At 41.6% G+C, this 20,083-nt stretch overlaps 1 protein-coding gene across 1 annotated transcript in view; it reads right to left on the bottom strand.

Moving 5' to 3' along the window:
• Positions 1-11,638, bottom strand: part of MAL2 (mal, T cell differentiation protein 2) — a 33,548-nt gene extending 21,910 nt beyond the window's left edge. The window contains exon 1 of the mRNA XM_010357790.2: positions 11,396-11,638. Coding sequence (XP_010356092.1) covers positions 11,396-11,527 — 132 coding nt within the window. The 5' untranslated portion in view covers positions 11,528-11,638. The remainder of the gene's footprint in view (positions 1-11,395) is intronic.
• Positions 11,639-20,083: the final 8,445 nt, after the last annotated feature.

The raw sequence follows: 20,083 nt of genomic DNA, 5'->3' as shown, positions 1-20,083 counted from the left end.
TTCTGGCATGGGCCACTAGGCTTGAGAGAACACTGCAGGAGAAATGGTGTGAAGATAATGAGTTTCATGCATCTATCACCATTGGTCTCCTCCATACTACCATGCATTCTTTGCATGGCATTCCAAGCCATTTGTGATCTGACATGTCTTTTTCATCCTTGTCTCTTGCCACTATGCTCCTCACATTTTGTATTAGGGCGAGAAAAAAAATCCACAGTTCCAAGACAAAGATCTTTCACATCAGAGTGGCCTGTTACTTGCATGCCGTAAATGTCATTCCCTCCCTATGTGTACTTGAGATTCTCCCACTCATATCTAATCTTGAGCACATCATTTACAACATTTTTCCTGAGATCCACCCCTGCTCAGATATGCCTCCCTCCTCTGGGCAACCTCCCTATTGGGCTTTGTTACATCAGTGAGATACACTGTAATTAAATCCCTTTGGCTCTCCATCTGCACTACCAGGCCTTCTTGGCAGCATACTGCTTTATATGTCTCTGCATCCCAAGTCATTTATTAATCTACACAGTAATCCTTTTCTAACCATCAGTCAGCTACTATGCTAGATTTGGCAGCACAAAACCTTAGGCTACATACCTGCCCTGAAGACAACTCAAGCGACAATCAATCTCTCTCTCTCTCTCTCACACACACACACACCCCCAGAGAGAGTGAGAGATAGAGCACGCTCTCAATTATTTGCTTAGTAAACAAGTTAGTGCTCATATGAGAACCGTTTGAGCTCCAAATATTAAAAATCAATCCTCATCTGTACATTGTATTTAAGTATCTAGATATCCAAATTACTCCACAAGTCACTGAAAGTTAAAAACACAAGTTTTTAATTATATAATCATATAATTTGTTACTACTTTGAAGAAACATTTTTGAAAGCATAAATGATCACTTGAGCAATGATAAATCACCAGTCTAAAAAAATGTATAGTTGTGGTGTACCTCGAATCCTAATGTCAAATCAAAAGTTAACAACTGATGCAGAAAGTGTTATGAAATAAATCTAATGAATATCAATGCATCTTAAAAATTTAACCACCACCTTATCAGTGCCTATAAAAGAAACAAACTTGTTCCTGATAAAATATTATTTACCTTTACATACTATTGAACAAATAACTGAAGGTGATAAGAATGTCTTTAGTGGATCAATCTTTCCTTTTTTTCCACTTTCTTCTTTCTGGTAGCCTTTTCTTACTCTCCCACAAAGAATAATCTACATAACTTTAAATACAGTTTAAGAAATATACATCATTGTTAAATATCTCTTCGGAGTTATTTCCTGAGAACCTATGTGCAAATACAAAGGATAATAAAAAGCAATTGGCCACTGTTTGTTAGGGACAGGCAGAGCCAAATAGATAAACATAATAATATGAGTTAGGGATTATGATACATTCACACCTCTAAGGAGGAGGCTGTATGATCCTTTGGAATTAAACACAGCATTTACTCAACCCAGAGTGGACCTGAAACAGGCCAGCCCTGAACCTACTGCTAGGCACTGCAGAAGAACACTCAAGAAAAAACAAAAAAGGCAAGGTTCCATCTCCAGGAGCTCGAAATAAGGAAGAAACAGACACCATTAAACTGATTCAGGAGCAGACTGTAGTAGGTGCTATAAAAAGAGCTCAACACAGTGTGCTCTGAGAGGCTGGGAGAGGAGAGAAGAAATATAATGGGAAGAATCTGGAAAGGTAGGCATGGGAGGCAGGCTTCAGAGTAAGCTTTCAAGACAGACCAAGACTTTGACAGCAGAGGTTATACTGTAAAGCAGTATAGATTAACTGTTCTTATCGTACTCAGAATTATAGCCCTTCAAACATCTCAAAGGCTTGGAAAGGAAACTAAGTGCTGCACGAACAGGAGTCAGATTTGCCTCCTCACTTGTGGGGTATGTGCTGGATGGAAAGGGAAGAGGGAAGGAGTGTATGAATGCCCCCTCTCTCTCACTCACCTAAATACATATGATACATCCCTAGAACTGAGATTCTGTGAAATCTAGGATCGCTTTAGAAGACAGAGGATGGACCAAAGAACATAATTGAGCCCACTATGGAGGGCTACCATCCTCATTTTGAGATTGTCATACTGCTGTATGGGTCACTCTGGCCTTGACATAGTTATTATTCCCTACTTTGTGATTTCCTTTTGACAAAAGCTACTTTTCTTCTTGAGCTTCCCAACTTGGTTCCAATTTAAAAAACTGAACTTAAAAACTTGACATGACCAACGTTCAGTATATTCACTTCATCTAATTCTGGGCATTAGTGAGCTTAGAGTGTTTGCAAACCAATGTAATTATCAGCATTCCTGTTTAGCAGAGATGACTCCGGAGGTGGTCATATTTTTAGAGGTAAAAAGCAGAACACAAAAATTGTCAAATCTGACAGAGAACAGATGATAAATACCGTAGCAACTGCAGAGTACACACTGTGAAGAAAGGTATTTGGAACTATTATATGTTTCGCCCACGTTCTCATCATCTTGGATCTGAATCCACATTCTGACCCCTTCTCTACCACTGCCTTCCACTGCTTTCTAGTGTTCTAAAAAATCCAATAATTCTGTATAAAATAGCCAAATGCACCTCAATTTGAAATTTCTTTAACAAACCAAGTCAGTGCTTACGACTTCAAACCTCAAGCTCGAACAAAAAGACTACCTTTGCTTCCAGGCAATACAAAGGTAAAAACCTCCTAGGAGTAGGTATCAGCCTTTCCTGGCGACTCGGTTGCCTTTTATCTTCTTAACCTAACTTTAGGTGTACTGGGTACATACCAGAAGTACTCAAATATATTCTGAGTTGCAGTTATTAAATTGCTACACATTCCTAAAACAACTGATCTTCTTTCTGGTTTAACATACGTTTGTTATGTGTGCTTGGCCTCTGCAGACCAGAAAGGTATGACTTGGCTGAATCCCTCCCATAAGAAAACCACAGAAGTACTTACCCGCCAATCACACTAAACTGAACCCTCAGAGTTTGATGTTAAAACATGTTTTCACTAGAAACTGTGGAATGGGAAAAATACATAGTCCCACGGGAAAACATGCTCTTGAGCAAGTAGCAACTCTTGCAATCCTGGGTGCATGAATTACAGACTTAACTCATCTCCTATTTGGACGGTCTTACGTTCCCAAAGGATTCCTTTTGCAAATGCTCTTTTTCTTTTCAAATGTCACTTATTTCCTAATTATCTGCTTTTAAACATACCCTCTGACAGCTAAACATTTTTTTCAAACCAATGTGACCCCTCTATCTTAGTATACCCACAAAGTAAACAGGTTAATTTCTACTGTAACCTATTTTCAATTAATGTTTGGAATGAGAAGAGGAAAAGGTAAGTGAATTTGAAAGGATAAAGACTGGCTAAACTATCCTCTAAGGGAAAACATTATTTAGAATTTTCCCTATTAAGCTCCCTCCTTCTAATTATATTACCTATATGTTGGATATTTCATTATTCTACTGCAGTGAGAATGAACAACCAGCAAACGTAGAGTAAAAGCAAAAAAATATTTGTCTTTCAGTCTGACTTGTAGAGTTAGAGTAAGAGGTTGAAGTTAATGATGATAGCAGAAATATTACTTAACATTTACTGAGCTCTTATGCTATAAGCACTGTTATAAGGGTTTTATTTGTGCCAATTTAATCCTCACAAACCTTGAGAGAATATTATTCTTCCTACTTCATAGATAAGTTAATTGAGGTACAAATCCATTAATAACTTGTCCCTAGTTATATAGTTAATAAGTGTTAGACCTGAAATTTCAACTTGGCAATTGGCTTCTAGAACTTATGATTCTAACATCCTGGTATTCTGCCCCTCTCATGGTTTAGTGTTCATTCTAAAGCAGGGTTTCCACCCATATTCCATATGAATCCCTAAAATCATCTAAAATAGGGTAGACAAGTACATATGCATTTTTCTGAGGATACAGTCCACATCTTTCATCAGAATCACAAAGGGGCATGTGGCTCCCCCACCCAAAAGTTCAGAACACTTTATCTACTTGTAACCCCTTCTATTTTAATGGATGTTTACTTATGGGGTGCTGCACAGGAAACATCATGGTTATAGAAGTGTTCAGTATGTACAGAAATTTACCAGCTAGAAAAAAAATTACCTACAATTAGCTCCATTTTACAGACAATTTGCATTTTGAAAGATTTCTTTAAACTAGCAACATACTTCAGCCAACAGACACAATATAATAACTGGTAGATGTATTTACAAGGCAGCCCACACAAGTGTGGATTCATTCACAGTGCGACTGTAGATCACTGGTACCACTATGAGGCATACTGCTGCCCCCTCCCCAAGCTCATCATCTCCCCTGTAATGCTGCTTTTCCTACTACCCTCTCTCTTTGCACTCCAGCCTCTGTCCCTCATCCCCTGAGCATAGAGAAATGATCACACTTGTCCATGCTTCTGCCTAACATGCTGCCAGTAAAAATTTTGCTGGATAACTAAACTCCAGTTACCATGTTTTTCAGAAAGACTTCCCTGGCCAGGTGCCATCTCTCGGTGCGTCCACGGTTACTGATGCTTGTATTCTCCACAGCAATTACAACTGTATTGAAATCATGGATCTACATGCCCGTTTCACCCACTAGACTGTGACGTCAGAGACAGTGACATTGCCTTCAACATCTCTGTACGCTCAGAACCCAGGATGGTGCTTTCTACAGAAGGTCCTCAATCCATCCTCCTTGAAATGAATGGAAACCAATCAACGTGTGTAATGAATGGTTCCAGAAGAGAATGCTCTAGGAGTGCAGCTTGGGATGCTAGGAACACACTCCTGTCTGGAGCCCAGCTCATTCCCTGCTTCATGGTGGATGTCCAAAAATAGGCATGAAAACAAGGGAAGTGAGAACATGTACTTCTCAATTCTCAAATTATTACTGGTGACACCCACCACCTAGCACCAGATCTCAGGAGGCTGAGATGGAAAGTTATGGGAAACTTTGTACCTCTTGCCAGTTGAGTTCATGACACCCAATTTTTAATCATTTTTCAGCCCCAAATTTGCCCACATGACCTATTTCTACTGTAACTGCCACTGGAACTTTTCACCAGGGTAAATCTTGTACCTTCTCCCAGTGCCTCCTGCTCCCCTCATCAGTCCCCATCTGTCCTCTAACTATGCTGACTTCCGTCCAAACTACTTCTGGACTGGCCCTGGCATAGCCCTGCATTAGTGATGCAAGGCAGCAAGGTGTTTATTTATTTATTTAATTAGGAAAACAGAACAAATTCTGGGATGTAATGAGAAATGACATATACATAAGAGGCTTATGACCAAAATATCTTAATACTCATTGCAAAAGAAGTTCTACTTTTTAGCTTTTTAGCTTTACATTGGAAGGCTTTAAAAATATGTCTGGGAGTGCTGAAGAGAGTTACACTTTCTTCCTCCCCATGTGACCTAAACCTCCAATTCAGCTGCTTAAATAGCTGACACCCTAAAACGGAGAGGTCATATTCCAGGGAGAAATATGTTCTGGTTTTCTTCTTCTTTATAATAATTCCTCTTGATCTTGAAAATTCTCTTTTCATGTTTGTAGGTAACTAGTTATCACTTTTAGGTTAAAATCGTTCCTGCGTGCCAATGCCCAGATATTGGCCAGACCTGTATAAATCACTGTCTCTTTTCTTTCTTTTTACCTTCCTCCTTCTCATAGCTATTATACAAAAGTGGAGATTGTATATATGTTATCTATAAAAGGACATGGTGTCTCCAGACTATTTTCACATACTGCTCAGTTTGTACTATAGAACAAACAAGTAGCATTTGTTAAGTACTGCACGTGCATGATACTGGGTACACCAACCTGGTTCCTGTCCTTTGTCATTACAGGGTCATTTCTATTCAGCCATATCATTGCAAATACACCATGCCCACAGCTCCTACCCCCACATAAAACATTTCTATCAGGCTCTACAAAACAAATCTGTTCTCCATGACTTTTTCCTTTGGAGCTCAAGGTGAATCTTTTCAGCTACTTTGTTTAAAGTTTTCCGTATTTCAGTTCTTCACATTTTTTTTAAAAGGACTGCCAGTCAGAGCAAATGATTGTTGATAATAATCTCTGGCAGGGGCATTGGGTTGTTTTCCCTTATGAACCTTTAAAGGTTATTTATTTATTCATTTATTATTCTGGGGATATAGTTTCGCTCTTATTTCCCAGGCTGAAGGGTAATGGTGCGATCTCAGCTCACTGCAACCTCTGCCTCCCAGATTCAAGCAATTCTCCTGCCACAGCCTCCCAAGTAGCTGGGATTACAGGCATGCACCACCACGCCCGGCTAATTTTGCATAATTAGTAGAGATGGGGGTTTCACCATGTTGGTCAGGCTGGTCTGGAACTCCTGACCTCAGGTGATCCATCTGCCTCAGCCTCTCAAAGTGCTGGGGTTACAGGCATGAGCCACAGTGCCTGGCCTACAGGTTATTCTAATGTGGATGGAGATTTTTAATCCAGAGGCAAAGGAAAAAAAAAATACAGTTTTAAAACCCATTTAGGAGACAACTATGTCCATGGACAGCTCCCTCCTGCACACTGCAAATAAACAATGTCCCTTCACAGTCAAAATTTATTTTCCAGGCAATAAACTCTATGCATCAGAACATATACATGTTCCTAGTCCAAAGTCAAAGCTTTCAGTTGAAAATAACCTGAAGTTCCTTCCATAGATTTAGCTGCATGACTGAACCTGCCTCCCCTAAAGCCCCTCCCTCACAATCATCCTTTCATTAACATTTGTTTTTCTGGCATAATTCCTCTGAGTTACATCTTATATTTAAGTTTAGTCTAGGTATCATTTTGGGGCAAGTCAAACTTTATATACTCAGTTGACTTCCCAAACCTCAAACCTCTCTCTCTTCTTCTCCATCCTTCTTTCATTGGTTCTATTTCAGGTTCTTTTCATCCCTTATCTAAATTATTGCAATAAGCCCCCACGTGCTCTCCCTGCCTTCAGTCTCTTTGTTTTACAACCAAACTTCATCACTCAAAGGTTTCTAAGACACAAGTTGGATCCAGTTTATCTCCGTCCTTCAGCAGCTTTCCATCAGACAATAAATCCAATGCCTTGGCCTAGCATTTCTCAGCAAACCAGAACCTGAGTCCTACCTGCCGTTTTTCCTTCTTCTGCCACTGCCCACCAAAATCTCACAACTGATGGAACTTTCTTGCCATTGTCCTTCTTGTCTCCGTGTTTGTACTTGTCCTTGTTTCTACCTGGAATTCTCTTACCCATTTTCTAATGAACCATGGCTCATTACTGAAGGCTAACCTCAAATGTCCCCGCCTCATGAAAGCTGCCTGTTCTGGCCTCTCCAGAAGTCAGGTGTACTCTATCCTGCTTTTCCACAATACTTTTTATAAACCTATATTAGCAATTCATACACAGCACTGTAATTCTTTCTTGACTTTATAGTCTACCAAACAGTAATTTCTTTTAAGGGCAGGAACTATGTTACTTACTCTATTTGCAGGGCATAAAAGAAGGCTTGATGCATAGTGTGTTCTTAATTATAAGCTGAGTAAATGAAAATTACTATGGCACACAAAACACTACAGTTAGAAGTATGTGAATAAGAATCCTAGAGTATCTCCCACAAAGATAAATGTGAATGAATAACTTGGGGAATATAAGTAGTTTCTTAAACACTAAAACTGCAATATAAAACACAATGAATTCAATGATTATCTGTATTCTTTTTCGTGATTAGTACTAGTAAAACTTCAATTTTTCTTGTGCATTTTACAAGATAAGCTCATTGGGAGCAGGGACCCTAAATACCTTGCTCAGCCCAATAGTGCAGATGCACCAATGTTATTTTTTAAAGTAGATAGACCCATCTGGAAAATGTTTTAGCTGCAGTTCACTTCCTATACTTAATTATTTCTTCCCTGAATGGTAGTTACTTTTGTGAATACACTCTCAACTAGGTTATAGGTCTTTCTGGTGAGGAAGGGTTTAAACATCTTTGTTCCCAAAGGAGTGTCTTGCACATAGTAGGTATTCAGTAAATGCCCGATAAGTGATTTTCATAAAATATTCACTCAGAAAACTGTGAGATTTTGAAAATGAGAATTTTGAAGGTGATGTCTTCCATTCTAAGCTAAAAGGCTTAGCTTTGCAATATTAACTTAGGATTAAACTCTGTGGCAAGCACGCATTGGTAAGTATTGCTAAGGCCAAAACAAAAAGCTGACAACTAGGTACTCGGGAGTGGAACACACCTATCTCAAAAAAAAAAAAAAAAAAAAAAAAAAAAAAAAAAACCAAAACATCACTATGCATGTAAGGTTATAATATTCTCCACTTAAGAAGTCAGTGCTATAATGCTTTTCCTGGTGCTGGTAGGCTGGCACTATTTATATATTTTGTAATATCTCCCCAACAAATGGCTTTTATCTGACAGGCTGTGAATAGAATACATTAAGGGGGATTGCGAATGAATTCTTTCAGCCAAGTTAAACGATTAGTGTGAGAACCGAACTCCAAGAGCATGGTGTCAATAGCGTAGTCAACTATTGACAGCCCAGTCCTCCTTTGTCAGGTACAATTTTCACATGGTAAGTTTCAGAAGGCAATGGGACAGAAATGAAGAACTCTTAAAGACAAACAGATTTGAACAGAAGATCAAAATTAAAATGGACTTTGAGGATATCCAGAAACACTGGCAGAGGTTAAAATAACGGGTCCCCAGAATGGAGATCACTTAGCATTTAGGACAGTGCCTGGGAAATTCTCACATTTACTTTACAGGTTGAGGAATTTCTTAAGAAGGAGCCATGGGAGATGGCAAATTTTAAAAGAATCAGAAATTATTAGATGGAAATTGAGACATCTAGGAGCTAAGTTGCTTCAAAAGTGTTCACTTAGCTTCTATCTGTACATCCACTCAAGATGGGTATTCTAAACGTAGGGGTAACAAGGAAGCTTTGATCTCGGCTCTCTCAAAGCATGTAAACCAATATCTCTAAACAGTCCTAAAGGATGAGAGCCAAGGAGCTTTAGTTTGACTCTAGTGTGGTCACTTGTTTCTCTAAGGTCACCAGTTTCACTGGAACATTTTGGTCATTTTTCAATGGGGTGGGGGAGATTGATATTCAAGTAAAGGAGATAAAGGGGGCCTAAAAATGTAAACTTATTGAGTTGGCCATAAAAAGAGAGAAGCAAACTAATAAGCTTTTGGAAGTGATGCTGTTCTACCTAGCCAAGAGTGTGAGACATGTTTCAGGATGTAAGAAGCCAGAGGAAATGAGATAAAAGGATTAGATTGGACACTTCTGTGAGTCTGGGATCCCACCTAGGTTGGGGAGTGGTGGTAGTTTTAGCAGATAGAGAATTCACCTCTGTGAGAACAGAGCTGTCTTCTCCACAGTGTGTCCCTGCTGTATATCAGAATCTGAATATTAGAATCACCAGGGAGGCTTCAAAAAACAACTAGTGAACTCTGGCACTGCCCCAGAGATTCTGATTTAATTAGTCTGGGCTGGCAACAGTATTTTAAAAAGCTGTTCAAGTTATTAAGTACAGCAAGAATTGAGAACTAACCACGGATCTAGATTAAAAAAAGATATAATGGGGAGGGGGAGGGGGAAATTGACTAAGTCACTTTCTACTCTGTTCCCTCAGAATTAGGTCTTGTTTTCTAAAAGTCTGACATGACTAAAGGTTCTTGAGATGGTATTTGATTAGAGGGCATATGGATAAGCCTTCTTTGCATATACACACGAATATATACTTACATATACACATACAAGTATCTTTACATACACACATATATTTGAATAAGCATTAGAAAAATATAACCAGAATATCAAATTTGAAATTTCATGTATATTATTGCTTAAGAACAGGCAAAAGTACTGAAGTTTAGAAAGTATGTCAATGAACTGTCTGTAAATTCTAGTACAGGTGGAATGCAGATATGGCAAAAACTTCTCAAAGAGGTAGGCAAAAAACTGGAGCTTGCAGAACACGGAATAAAGTAGCCGAGAACCTAAGAAATCGTTCTTTGCAGATCTTCCAGTTCTAATCGTGTCTCCCTCCCACAGCAAGGCAGCCAGCCCAATGCCATCCTCTCTCCGCTCTTCCCACATGGATGCCTGCACCTCATCCCAAGCACTCAGATGTTTCTGAACCAGGCTCAAACTCAAACCAGCCTCGCAGTCAGGATCCCATTACTGATGTCATAGTCTGCAACTCACTCACGTCTCCTCTTTCAGATTCAAATCTGGGCTAAACTTAACTTAGGGTGGTGTGGCTACCTTAGCATAATAGAACAGTGCTCACAAGGTGTTCCAGCTCCACAAGCACAAAAGTGAAACCAAAGCGACCCAAATCCAGGTTATGCAAGCTCGAAGGCGAGGGTGAGGGGAGAGATGAAAATCCTAAACCGAGCACTTTTTATTTGCCATTCTCAGGGCATGATGCAACCTCTGGTTGCCCAATTTATATTTGCACATGTTCTCCTTGTCCACAAGGAGCTTCGAAAGTTTCCAACTCCATAAAATTCCGTTGAAAAAGTTCAAGAGCTACCTAAAAATGTTGCACGACAGGCAGGTGACCCCATCTTTACTTGGACCCAACAAAGTGTGCTAAAAAGGTTTGGAGTTGCGTAGGGAGGCCAGAAGTGAGAAGGTGCAAAGGCAGGCAGAGAAGAACTCGACAGCCACGTTTCCACCTTTCCCCTACCATTCTCACGCCCACTGGATTAGAAACTGCCAAGGGCATGGCACGTAACTCACCTTTCTCCTTGCCCTGCCTCCTGCCCAGCTCCTCTTTCCAATCCAAAGGGCACTAATGATGGCAAGGGTGAGTGGGGGGAAAAAGCATACTCAAGTCCGCAGCCCTCTTCCACTTCCTGTTGCCTCCCGCCCCCACTTTCCACAGCGTGGCAGCCTCCAGGTCACACAGTAATCGGCTACACCTTTGCAGCACCCAACAAAATGGCAGGTTAGCAACAGGCGAGGCCGAGAGCCAGGCGCTCGCCCCGGCCAAGCGCGGCCCCTGGCCATGCCCTGGGTTTCTAAAGGCGCCTCCGAGCCCCAACACCTTTCTTTCCTCCACATCCCCAATGCTCGGCCCTGCCGGGCCGCCTGCTCGCCCTCCCCAGGCCATTTCCGTCGCCCGCGGGGGAGCAGGTGCCCGCGTAACAGGTGCTGGGCTGGAGGGCCCGGGTGGCGGCGCGGGGCACAGAGAGGACCCCAGGAGGGAGCGCAGGAAAAGGCCACGTCGAAGGGAAGGAGGCCGGGGGCGGACGCAGAGGAAGACAGCCTGGGGAACAAGGATGCCGCCGCCTGTCCTCGCTCCCCGCGCGACCCTCGCTCCGGCAGCCCCACTTACAATCTCCAGGCAGACGAAGGCGCCCGAGTAGGTCCGCAGGATGTCGGGGCCGGCGGGCAGGGTGACCCGGGGCCCCGGGAAGGACACGGCGGGGTTCGGGGGCGGCGGGACTGACGCTCCGCCGGCCGACATGCTGCCGCTGCCGCTGCTGAGTCTCCGCGCGCCGCCGCCGCCTGCCGCCTGCCGCCTCCCGCCTCCCGGGCTCCTGCCGCCGCCGCCGCCGCCGCCGCCGCCGCTCGGCTCCGCGGGGTCCGGGCGCGCCGAGCGGGAGGAGGCGTGGCCGTGGGGGTCCTGGAGCCCCTCCCCGTCACGTGGGCCCAGGTAAGCGCGGCTCCGCCCGGTTTCCCGAGCCGCTCGCGATCACGTGCACAGGTGCGGCCGCCGCCGGGCGCGGTCCTCCCAGTTCCGGCGTCCTCGCCTCCTGCTCCGCTGGCCAGCGCCAGCGCTCCCCGGGCGTCTCCATGCGCGGCCCCACACACCTGATCGCTATTTTTATCTTCTAGCCCTGCCCTTCGTTTGCAACTGTGCTTTCCACCTGTCTTTTCCCCAAGTCTCAGAGCGCGCCCTCGCCCACTGTGCTCAATCTGACAGATACACAGGTCTTGGGGCTGTGACTCAGAAGGTAAAATCGAGGTCACCAGTCACACTTAAAAAGTGGGGTGCATATGTTTTAAATGGGACTGGAGTGGGATTTTTTTAAACGCCACTCGGGCAGCGTCACGCGTGGGAGTTGGATGAGTCAGCTGCAGCAGCCGCTGGCGCGGGGTCCCTGCAGGTCACCAGAGGTGTCCTCGTCCGTGAAACGGGGATGTGAAACCCACTGGCATAGAAGCTCACATTAGATCACATAACATGAAAAGAGTTTAGCGAACAGTAAGCTCCTTAAATGCTACCTGATATGATGACAGCTCTTTTCCTTACACACGCGCGTATCACTGCTCAGTGGACACACGATGTTGCATGGGTTATATTTTTTTACGTAGAACTTTTAATTATTGATTTCACTGGTATAAAACTACTTGCTTATTGCCTTTAGGGGCTTAAGGGGATTTTTTTTTTTTAATTCTATGTATGGTTCGAATTCCCTGCTCTAGTTTATCCCCATTTATCTCCATTTTATCCTTGGTTTTAACATCAACATTTTGTAAGTTCAGTAGAGGAAATGAGCTTAATTTTCTCACCTATTAAAGATGAGCAAATCTACACGCATCAGGACACACAGGTAGACCACGTTGGAAAAAAGAAAACATTAGCTAATCTCATCAGACGTTCTCCAAGTTGAATCCTGACCTTGCCTGTCAGGTTCAGTCTCCGAGGAACTGTATTTAGCACTATGCTCTGGTCAGCAGATTCTAGTTACTCTACTTCTCCATTATTTTATAAGTGAAACTCATAGGTGTGGTTGTGGCATCCAGGTAAAAACCACAAAACAGGGTGTGGGTGAAACCTATTGTATATCCCTCCTCTCTCCACCTCTTAGTCACCACTTTCTGGTATTTAATGTGTAGTGTTTATTTAACAGGAAATTTTAAGTTTTCTGCATTGATTTGTTTGATTGATGAGCCCTTTCTGTGTTCAGACTCTGATTGGCAGGGGATGACCCTTCTGTTTTATTTTCTGCCTAAGAATTCTCAGTAAGCACTTTAAAAAAATGTTCAAAGGAAAGACTTCAAAGAAGTAATCACGGAGATGATTAGCAGCTACAATATGCCCAAAATATTTTAGTGAATGAACTTAGTATGTCCTTGGAGTTTCTAGAAGGGCTAATGATTCAGAAGAGCCTCAAGTGATCTTATTTTAACATTGCCACCTAGGCGAACACTTTCACTGGGTCTCTTACTGCACCCTCCTTGCTGTACTGCATATCCTCAACCATCTTTGCTTTACCTCTCCTTCCTGCTTCCACAGTGACCAGTGGCATGAAAAAGGTTGTCAGTGAGCCCTCTATTATTGTAACATATTATCTGCTTGAAAAAGAACACTTTTTTTTTCTTTCTTTTTTTTTTTTTTTTTTTTTTTTTTTTTGAGAGAGTCTCACTCTGTCTCCCAGGCTGAAGTGCAAGAGTGTGGTCTCAGCTCACTGCAACCTCTGCCTCCCGGGATCAAGCGATTCTCCCGCCTCAGCCTCCCGAGTAGCTGGGAACACAGGCGCACGCCACCACACCCGGCTAATTTTTGTATTTTTAGTAGAGGCAGGGTTTCACCATGTTGGCCAGGCTGGTCTCAATCTCCTGACCTGGTGATCCGCCCACCTCAGCCTCCCAAAGTGCTGGAATTATAAGCGTGAGCCACCGTGCCTAGCTGAAAGAGAACCCTTTTCTAGAACGCTTTTTTCTCTTAAGATCACTACCAACACCTATTTGTTCTGGATAATACCAGTTTCCCTCTAGTGAAAGCAACACCTCTAAAATCAAAGGAAGAAAACGCACTTAGCTTCACTCCACCCCACCCCTTTGCCTCATCCTCCAGGACACTAACCATGAGCTCTTAACAGTTTCACCTTTCTGCTCTTTTCCCATCCTGTTCCCGTGGTTCCTGACTTCCAGCATAACTTTAACCCTGCTCATAGATTTCCCTTGAACTCCATTTTTATGGAATATCAACATTCATGTTACAATATTTTCAACGATCTTGACTCAAAATGACTTGCTACCGTCAATAAATTCTCACCTTATTATTGGGAATTTTTCTGCTGCCATTCTCTTGAATGCTGACATTCTGATGACTGTCTCCTATTGGTTTCTCTCTTTCATCCCTAATTCTTTGGCCCTCAGCCTTACCATCCCTCATATTCTCTCACTGGTCCCGTTCTAACCTTTCTTTCTTTCCTTCCTTCCTTCCTTCCTTCCTTCCTTCCTTCCTTCCTTCCTTCCTTCCTTCCTTCCTTCCTTCCTTCCTTCCTTCCTTCCTTCCTTCCTTCCTTCCTTCCTTCCTTCCTTCCTTCTTTCTTTCTTTCTTTCTTTCTTTCTTTCTTTCTTTCTTTCGACGGAGTCTCGCTCTGTCGCACAGGCTGGAGTGCAGTGGCCGGATCTCAGCTCACTGCAAGCTCCGCCTCCCGGGTTTACGCCATTCTCCTGCCTCAGCCTCCCGAGTAGCTGGGACTACAGGCGCCCGCTACCTCGACCGGCTAGTTTTTTTTTTTTTTTTTTTTTTTTTTTTTTTGTATTTTTTAGTAGACACGGGGTTTCACCGTGTTAGCCAGGATGGTCTCGATCTCCTGACCTCGTGATCCGCCCGTCTCGGCCTCCAAAAGTGCTGGGATTACAGGCTTGAGCCACTGCGCCCGGCCCCGTTCTAGCTTTTCTAGCTTCCCCACCCATGTGCTTATGGGAAGCTATTTTCGTGATGCTCGTATTGGTCTCACATTGCTTCCCATCTTGTACTTGACTCTAAACTTACTCTCACCATTCCTTATTCTTCAGCTTGAGTTCAACCCACAGTCTACATCTGCCCTCTCTGAATCATTCAGCACACTGCCCAGGGTTGCTGAAAGAAGGTCATAATGAAAACTTTTGGTTCCACTACAAATTCATGTGATCTAACCTTGGCTGGACCTTAGGTATTCCCAGTTGTCCTTTTCCTTTTACCTCCCCCCCGCCCCCGCCCCTGCCACCCCCATGCCCGGCAATATTTCTCTCAGTTCTTATCCCATAGCTTCTTTTGTTTTACCGGTCTTTGTGCCTGTCACAAGTAGACATTATGTTCAGCGAATAAAAACAAATTTAGACTGTTCCACCCTTCCATAGTTTCTTTGAGTTTACAAGAAGTTTTAGGACATCTAGCCAGTAATACTTGTTTCATTGAAAACACTTATCCAAGACAAACACCTGGGTGTTTCCCTTGGTATCTCCTTCTCATAACACATATTTAATCAGTCACCAGGTTCTGGCAGTTCTACCATTTTATTTTCTAGAATAGATCCACTTTCCATTCCCTCTGTTCTGACTCTGACTATCCCTCTCACAGTGAATGCTCTTCTCACAAGGAATATGCTTCTGACAGTGAATTTCCCTCTCTTATATTCTCTGTACTGCTCTGTGAATGATCTCTAAACAGAAAATTTATTAGTCACCCCTCTATTTAAAACCCCTCCAATTCCTTATTTTTCTCAGGATCAATTACAGATGCCCTGGGGTGCATTCAAGGTATTTCTGGCACATGGCTTCTGATGAGCCCTCCCACCTCACCAGCCTTGTTGATCCACCCTACAGCTTCAATACCTCCTGCCTCCAACCTTTACACATTCTCCTCTCTTTTGCAGAATATCCTTTCTTCTTATCACTCCCATATCCTAAACCTATTTCCTGTATCTTTTGGGTCACAGGGTAAGATCTTTCTGGCAGCCTTTCTCTGCCCATTTAAGATTATGTGGACCCCCTCTCACCCAGTGTGTTTCTATAACCTGCTGTGCTTAATCCACATAGAGAACGTATCTCACTGAATTGAAATTGTGTTTTTACTTGTCTCTTATTCCTTGCTAGTGTTATGTAACAGCATATTTAATTGAAAAGTTCAGTGGAGGCACCAGAAGATGGTAGATATCAGATACCAACATGAGCTGTTGAATCAGACCACCAGAAGTTTTAAAGTGGGCTGACTGCGATCTCCTTAGACAATCTATAAACCCCTTACTTCTATCAAGAATATGAAAAGCTCAGGAGTTACAGGATTTGGAAAGATTTCTTTTTTGGCAGTGGAGTGGGGAGGCACCGTGCTAGGAATCACACTTCACTCTTCCCCCCTCCATCCCCTCTTCCTCACTGGAGGAAACAGCTGAGTTTTATTCACATTATATAATAGAAACTCAAGTAAAATCAGCTGACCAAATGAACACTGCATCTGCATTTCTATGCTTCATCGTTGTTCCTAGCTACTTCATGTTTCATAAGAAGTGTTTACTTCCCCAGGCAAAGTTGAGCCCCATCTCAGCTTTTTATCATTTCCCCTTTGTATTTTTCTTAGGAAATTAATTCTTAATTTTCTTTACTCTCTCCTCAATGTTCAATTTTTGCTTTATATGCAGCCTTTCGCTTTGAATATGTATGTTTCCCTTATCATCAAAAACAGCAACAAGTAACTCCAGTCTAAAATACAATAACCAAGACTAGATTAACCTTCCTTGTATGAAACAGCTAAAATCCCAGAGGAAATATATGAAACAACAGTTTCAGATGTTGCATTTCAGGTAACGCAGAACAGTGATCCATTGGAGATGGGAAGAAATGATGGGCGCCCTGCGATTTCCCCAGTTTGGAGAGAGTTTTCAGAGTACAGGGAGGGTAGACACTGGTGGAAGCTAGCAGTCTCCATGAGATGAGGTGGTGAAGCTGGGAATTTGAGGAGGCCAACCAAGCTAGAGTTCACAGAGTACTGGGGAGAAAAGAGCTGCATACAGATAAACACTGGGAGGCCAGGAAAAGGCCCCCTTTATTAAATCTTCAACTGAGTGCTGATTAGCACATGAAGGTGACTAACTTACCCAAGGCCAGGGCAGAAACATTCCAAAGGAGCAGAGGAACAATCCCAGGAATTCATGCAGGAGCAGGAATAGTTCATATTTCTACCATTCAGAGTGGAAAGTCTCCTAATTAATGGAGCACTGGATAGAATATTCAGAAGGATATTGCCTCAGTACTAGGGCAAAGTCAACCTTAGACAAAAAGAAAAAAAAAAAGGCTGCTTTCATTCTGCTTCACAAAGCTTTATAAAAAGCATCAGAAGGGTCAAATAATTCAAACGAACCACAGAACGATGGTCAAGAATATTATAGGAATACAAAAATGTCCAGCAATAAGATAAGGTTCACAGTGTCTGACATCCAATTAAAAATTGCCAGGCATACAAAGAAGCAGGAAATATGATACATAGTGAGGATATAATCATTCACTACAAGCAGACTCAGAAATCACATAGTCGATTGTGGTAGTAAAAAGAACATTAAGACAGTTGTTATAAATGTATTTTATGTTGAAAAATAGAGTAAATATTGAGCACATCATGTAGAAACACAGAAGACATTTTAAAAGATCCAAACAACTTTTAGATTTGAAGACTACAATGTCTAAGATGAAGGATACTTGCAGAGGATTAACACGTTAGACACTGCAGAAGAAAGATTAGTTACCTTGAAGATATAGAAACTATTTAAAATGAAACACGTAGAGGAAAAAATACCTGAAAGAATGAACAGAGCATTAGCCAGCAGCATAGCATTAAGTGTTTTTTTGTTGTTGTTTGTTTGTTTTGAGATGGAGTCTCACTCTTGCCCAGGCTGGAGTGCAGTGGTACAATCTCAGCTCACTGCAACCTCCACCTCCCAGGTTCAAGAAATTCTCCTGCCTCAGCCTCCCGAGTAGCCGGGATTACAGGCACCCACCACCACGCCTGGCTAATTTTTGTATTTTTAATAGAAACAGGGTTTCACCATGTTGGCCAGGTTGATCTGAAACTCCTGACCTCAAGTGATCCAACCGCCTCGGCCTCCCAAAGTGCTGGGATTACAGACATGAGCCACTCTGCCGGGCCAAGTGTTTTCATATATCTGTAATTAGAGTCTCAGAAGTGGAAGAGAGGAAGACACAGGAAAAATATGGCTGAGAGATTTCAAAATTGTTGTAATTTATACCCAGAGACTGAATTAACTCAATGAATCTTAAGAATTGAAAACATGAAATCAAAACCAAGGCACATCATAATCAAATTGCCTATAAGAAATAATAAAGAGAAAATCTTTAAGTATACCACAAAAAAGACACATTACATACAGAGCGATGAAGAAAAGAATAGTAACAGACTTCTCATAGGAAACAATTTAGACAAGAAGAGAGTAGACCATCTTTAAGCTGCTAAAAGAAAATCAACACTGTGACCTTAATTTTATACACAGGAAAAATGTCCTTTAAAATGAAAAGGAAATACAGACTTTTTCAGATATGGAGAAGCAGAACACATTTGATGGCAGCAGATAATGCACTATAGGAAATGATAAAGTCTTTCAGGCAGACCTAAATTTATGCCAGTTGGAAATTTCCATCCACACAAAGAAATAAAACGACCACAAAGGGTGAATATTTGGATAAATGCAATACATTTTATAAATTTAAAAAATTTAAATTATTGTCATCGATTAAAGCAAAAATTATTAGTGTGTTTAACATTGACGATATCTGTAAAAATATAATATATGATGACAACACCACCAAGGTCTTGAGAGGGAAATGTCACATGTAGTGTCCTAACATTTTTATACTCCCTTTGAAGTGGTGTAATAGTATGTGAGGTTAGACTGTGCAAAATTAAAGATGCATACTCTAAACCCTAAATAAATTTACAAAACAAGAAAGAAAGAGTTATAGCTAATAAGTCAACAAAGGAGATATAAAGGAAACATGGGAGATAAAAAATTAATCCAAAAGAAGTCATGCGAAGATGAAAAAGGAAGCAAAGAATATATGGAACAAACAGAAAACAGGAAGATGGTAAAATTAAACCAATCATTACGTTAAATGCAAATTCCTTCCAAATCTTCAATGTAAAGGCAGAGATGATCAGCTTTGATAAAAAGCAATCCACAACTATATGCTATCTACAGAAAAACTTACTTTAAATATAAAGACACAAATATATTAAAAGCGAAAGGATGTAAATAGGTATCTCATGAAAAAAATAAGCAAAAGAAAGCTCGAGGGGCTATATTAATATCAAGCTAAATGAGTTTTAACACCAGAAAGTTATCAAAGATAAAAAAAGGTTATTGCATAATGATAAAAGGGTCAATTTATCAAGAGGGTTTAAAACTCCCAAATGTTAATACACCTTATAACAATTTTAACAATAGATGGTGCAAAATAATAAGATGCAAGGAAAAGTACAGAAACCACAATTACAGTTAGAAATCTCATTGGTCCTTTTTCAATAATTGATAAAAAATTAGAATATCAGTGACGTTACAGAAGACTTGATCAACACTATCAAACAAATCCCTGTCTTCAGCCTGGCTCTCCAGAGGCAGACCCTGAGATATGGATTAGTGTGCAAGTGATTGATTAAAGAGGTACTCTTGTGCTGAGTCTGAAAAAAAATAAACAAACAAACAAAACAAAACAAAAAAACGGTAAGTAAAGCAGGACAAGGGAGAGGAAGCCAGGCAAGAGTATGATCTCAGGCAAAAGTCAGCTTAATCCAGCAGAAAAACCGGAATGTAAGTTACGACTCAGTATTGCACAATCTGATGCAAGACTTTCTTATGTCTTCACATCTTCACCTATCTATCACTGTCAAAGGCTAAGGAGGAAAGGAAAGGAGGAGCATAGACTCCAAACTCTTCTAGTTCTCTGCACATGCAGGCAATGCACCTTCAGGAGCTCAAGGTTGTCTTCCAAAAATGAGCCATAGGTGTTGATAATGGAATCCACACCAAAGTGGGGAGACAGGTGCACAGAAATGGTGTAAAGTTGAGTGCACAGAAATGGTGTAAAGGGATTTGAAGGAATCTGGGACAGCAATGACATTGTCTGCTTCTTTCCCTAATCTACGCTCCTAACTCTGATATTGTCTCTCAAACTTCAGACCTCTACTTCTATTGTCTGTTGGAATGCACATCTACTTTAAGCTCAACATATGATATAGATTGGCTATGTCTCTACCCAAATCTCATCTTCAATTGTAGCTCCCATAATTCCCATGTGT

Source organism: Rhinopithecus roxellana, chromosome 9, assembly GCF_007565055.1.
Source record: "Rhinopithecus roxellana isolate Shanxi Qingling chromosome 9, ASM756505v1, whole genome shotgun sequence".
In the NCBI taxonomy this organism is placed as follows: domain Eukaryota; kingdom Metazoa; phylum Chordata; class Mammalia; order Primates; family Cercopithecidae; genus Rhinopithecus; species Rhinopithecus roxellana.
This window is presented reverse-complemented; position numbering and strand designations above follow the sequence as displayed.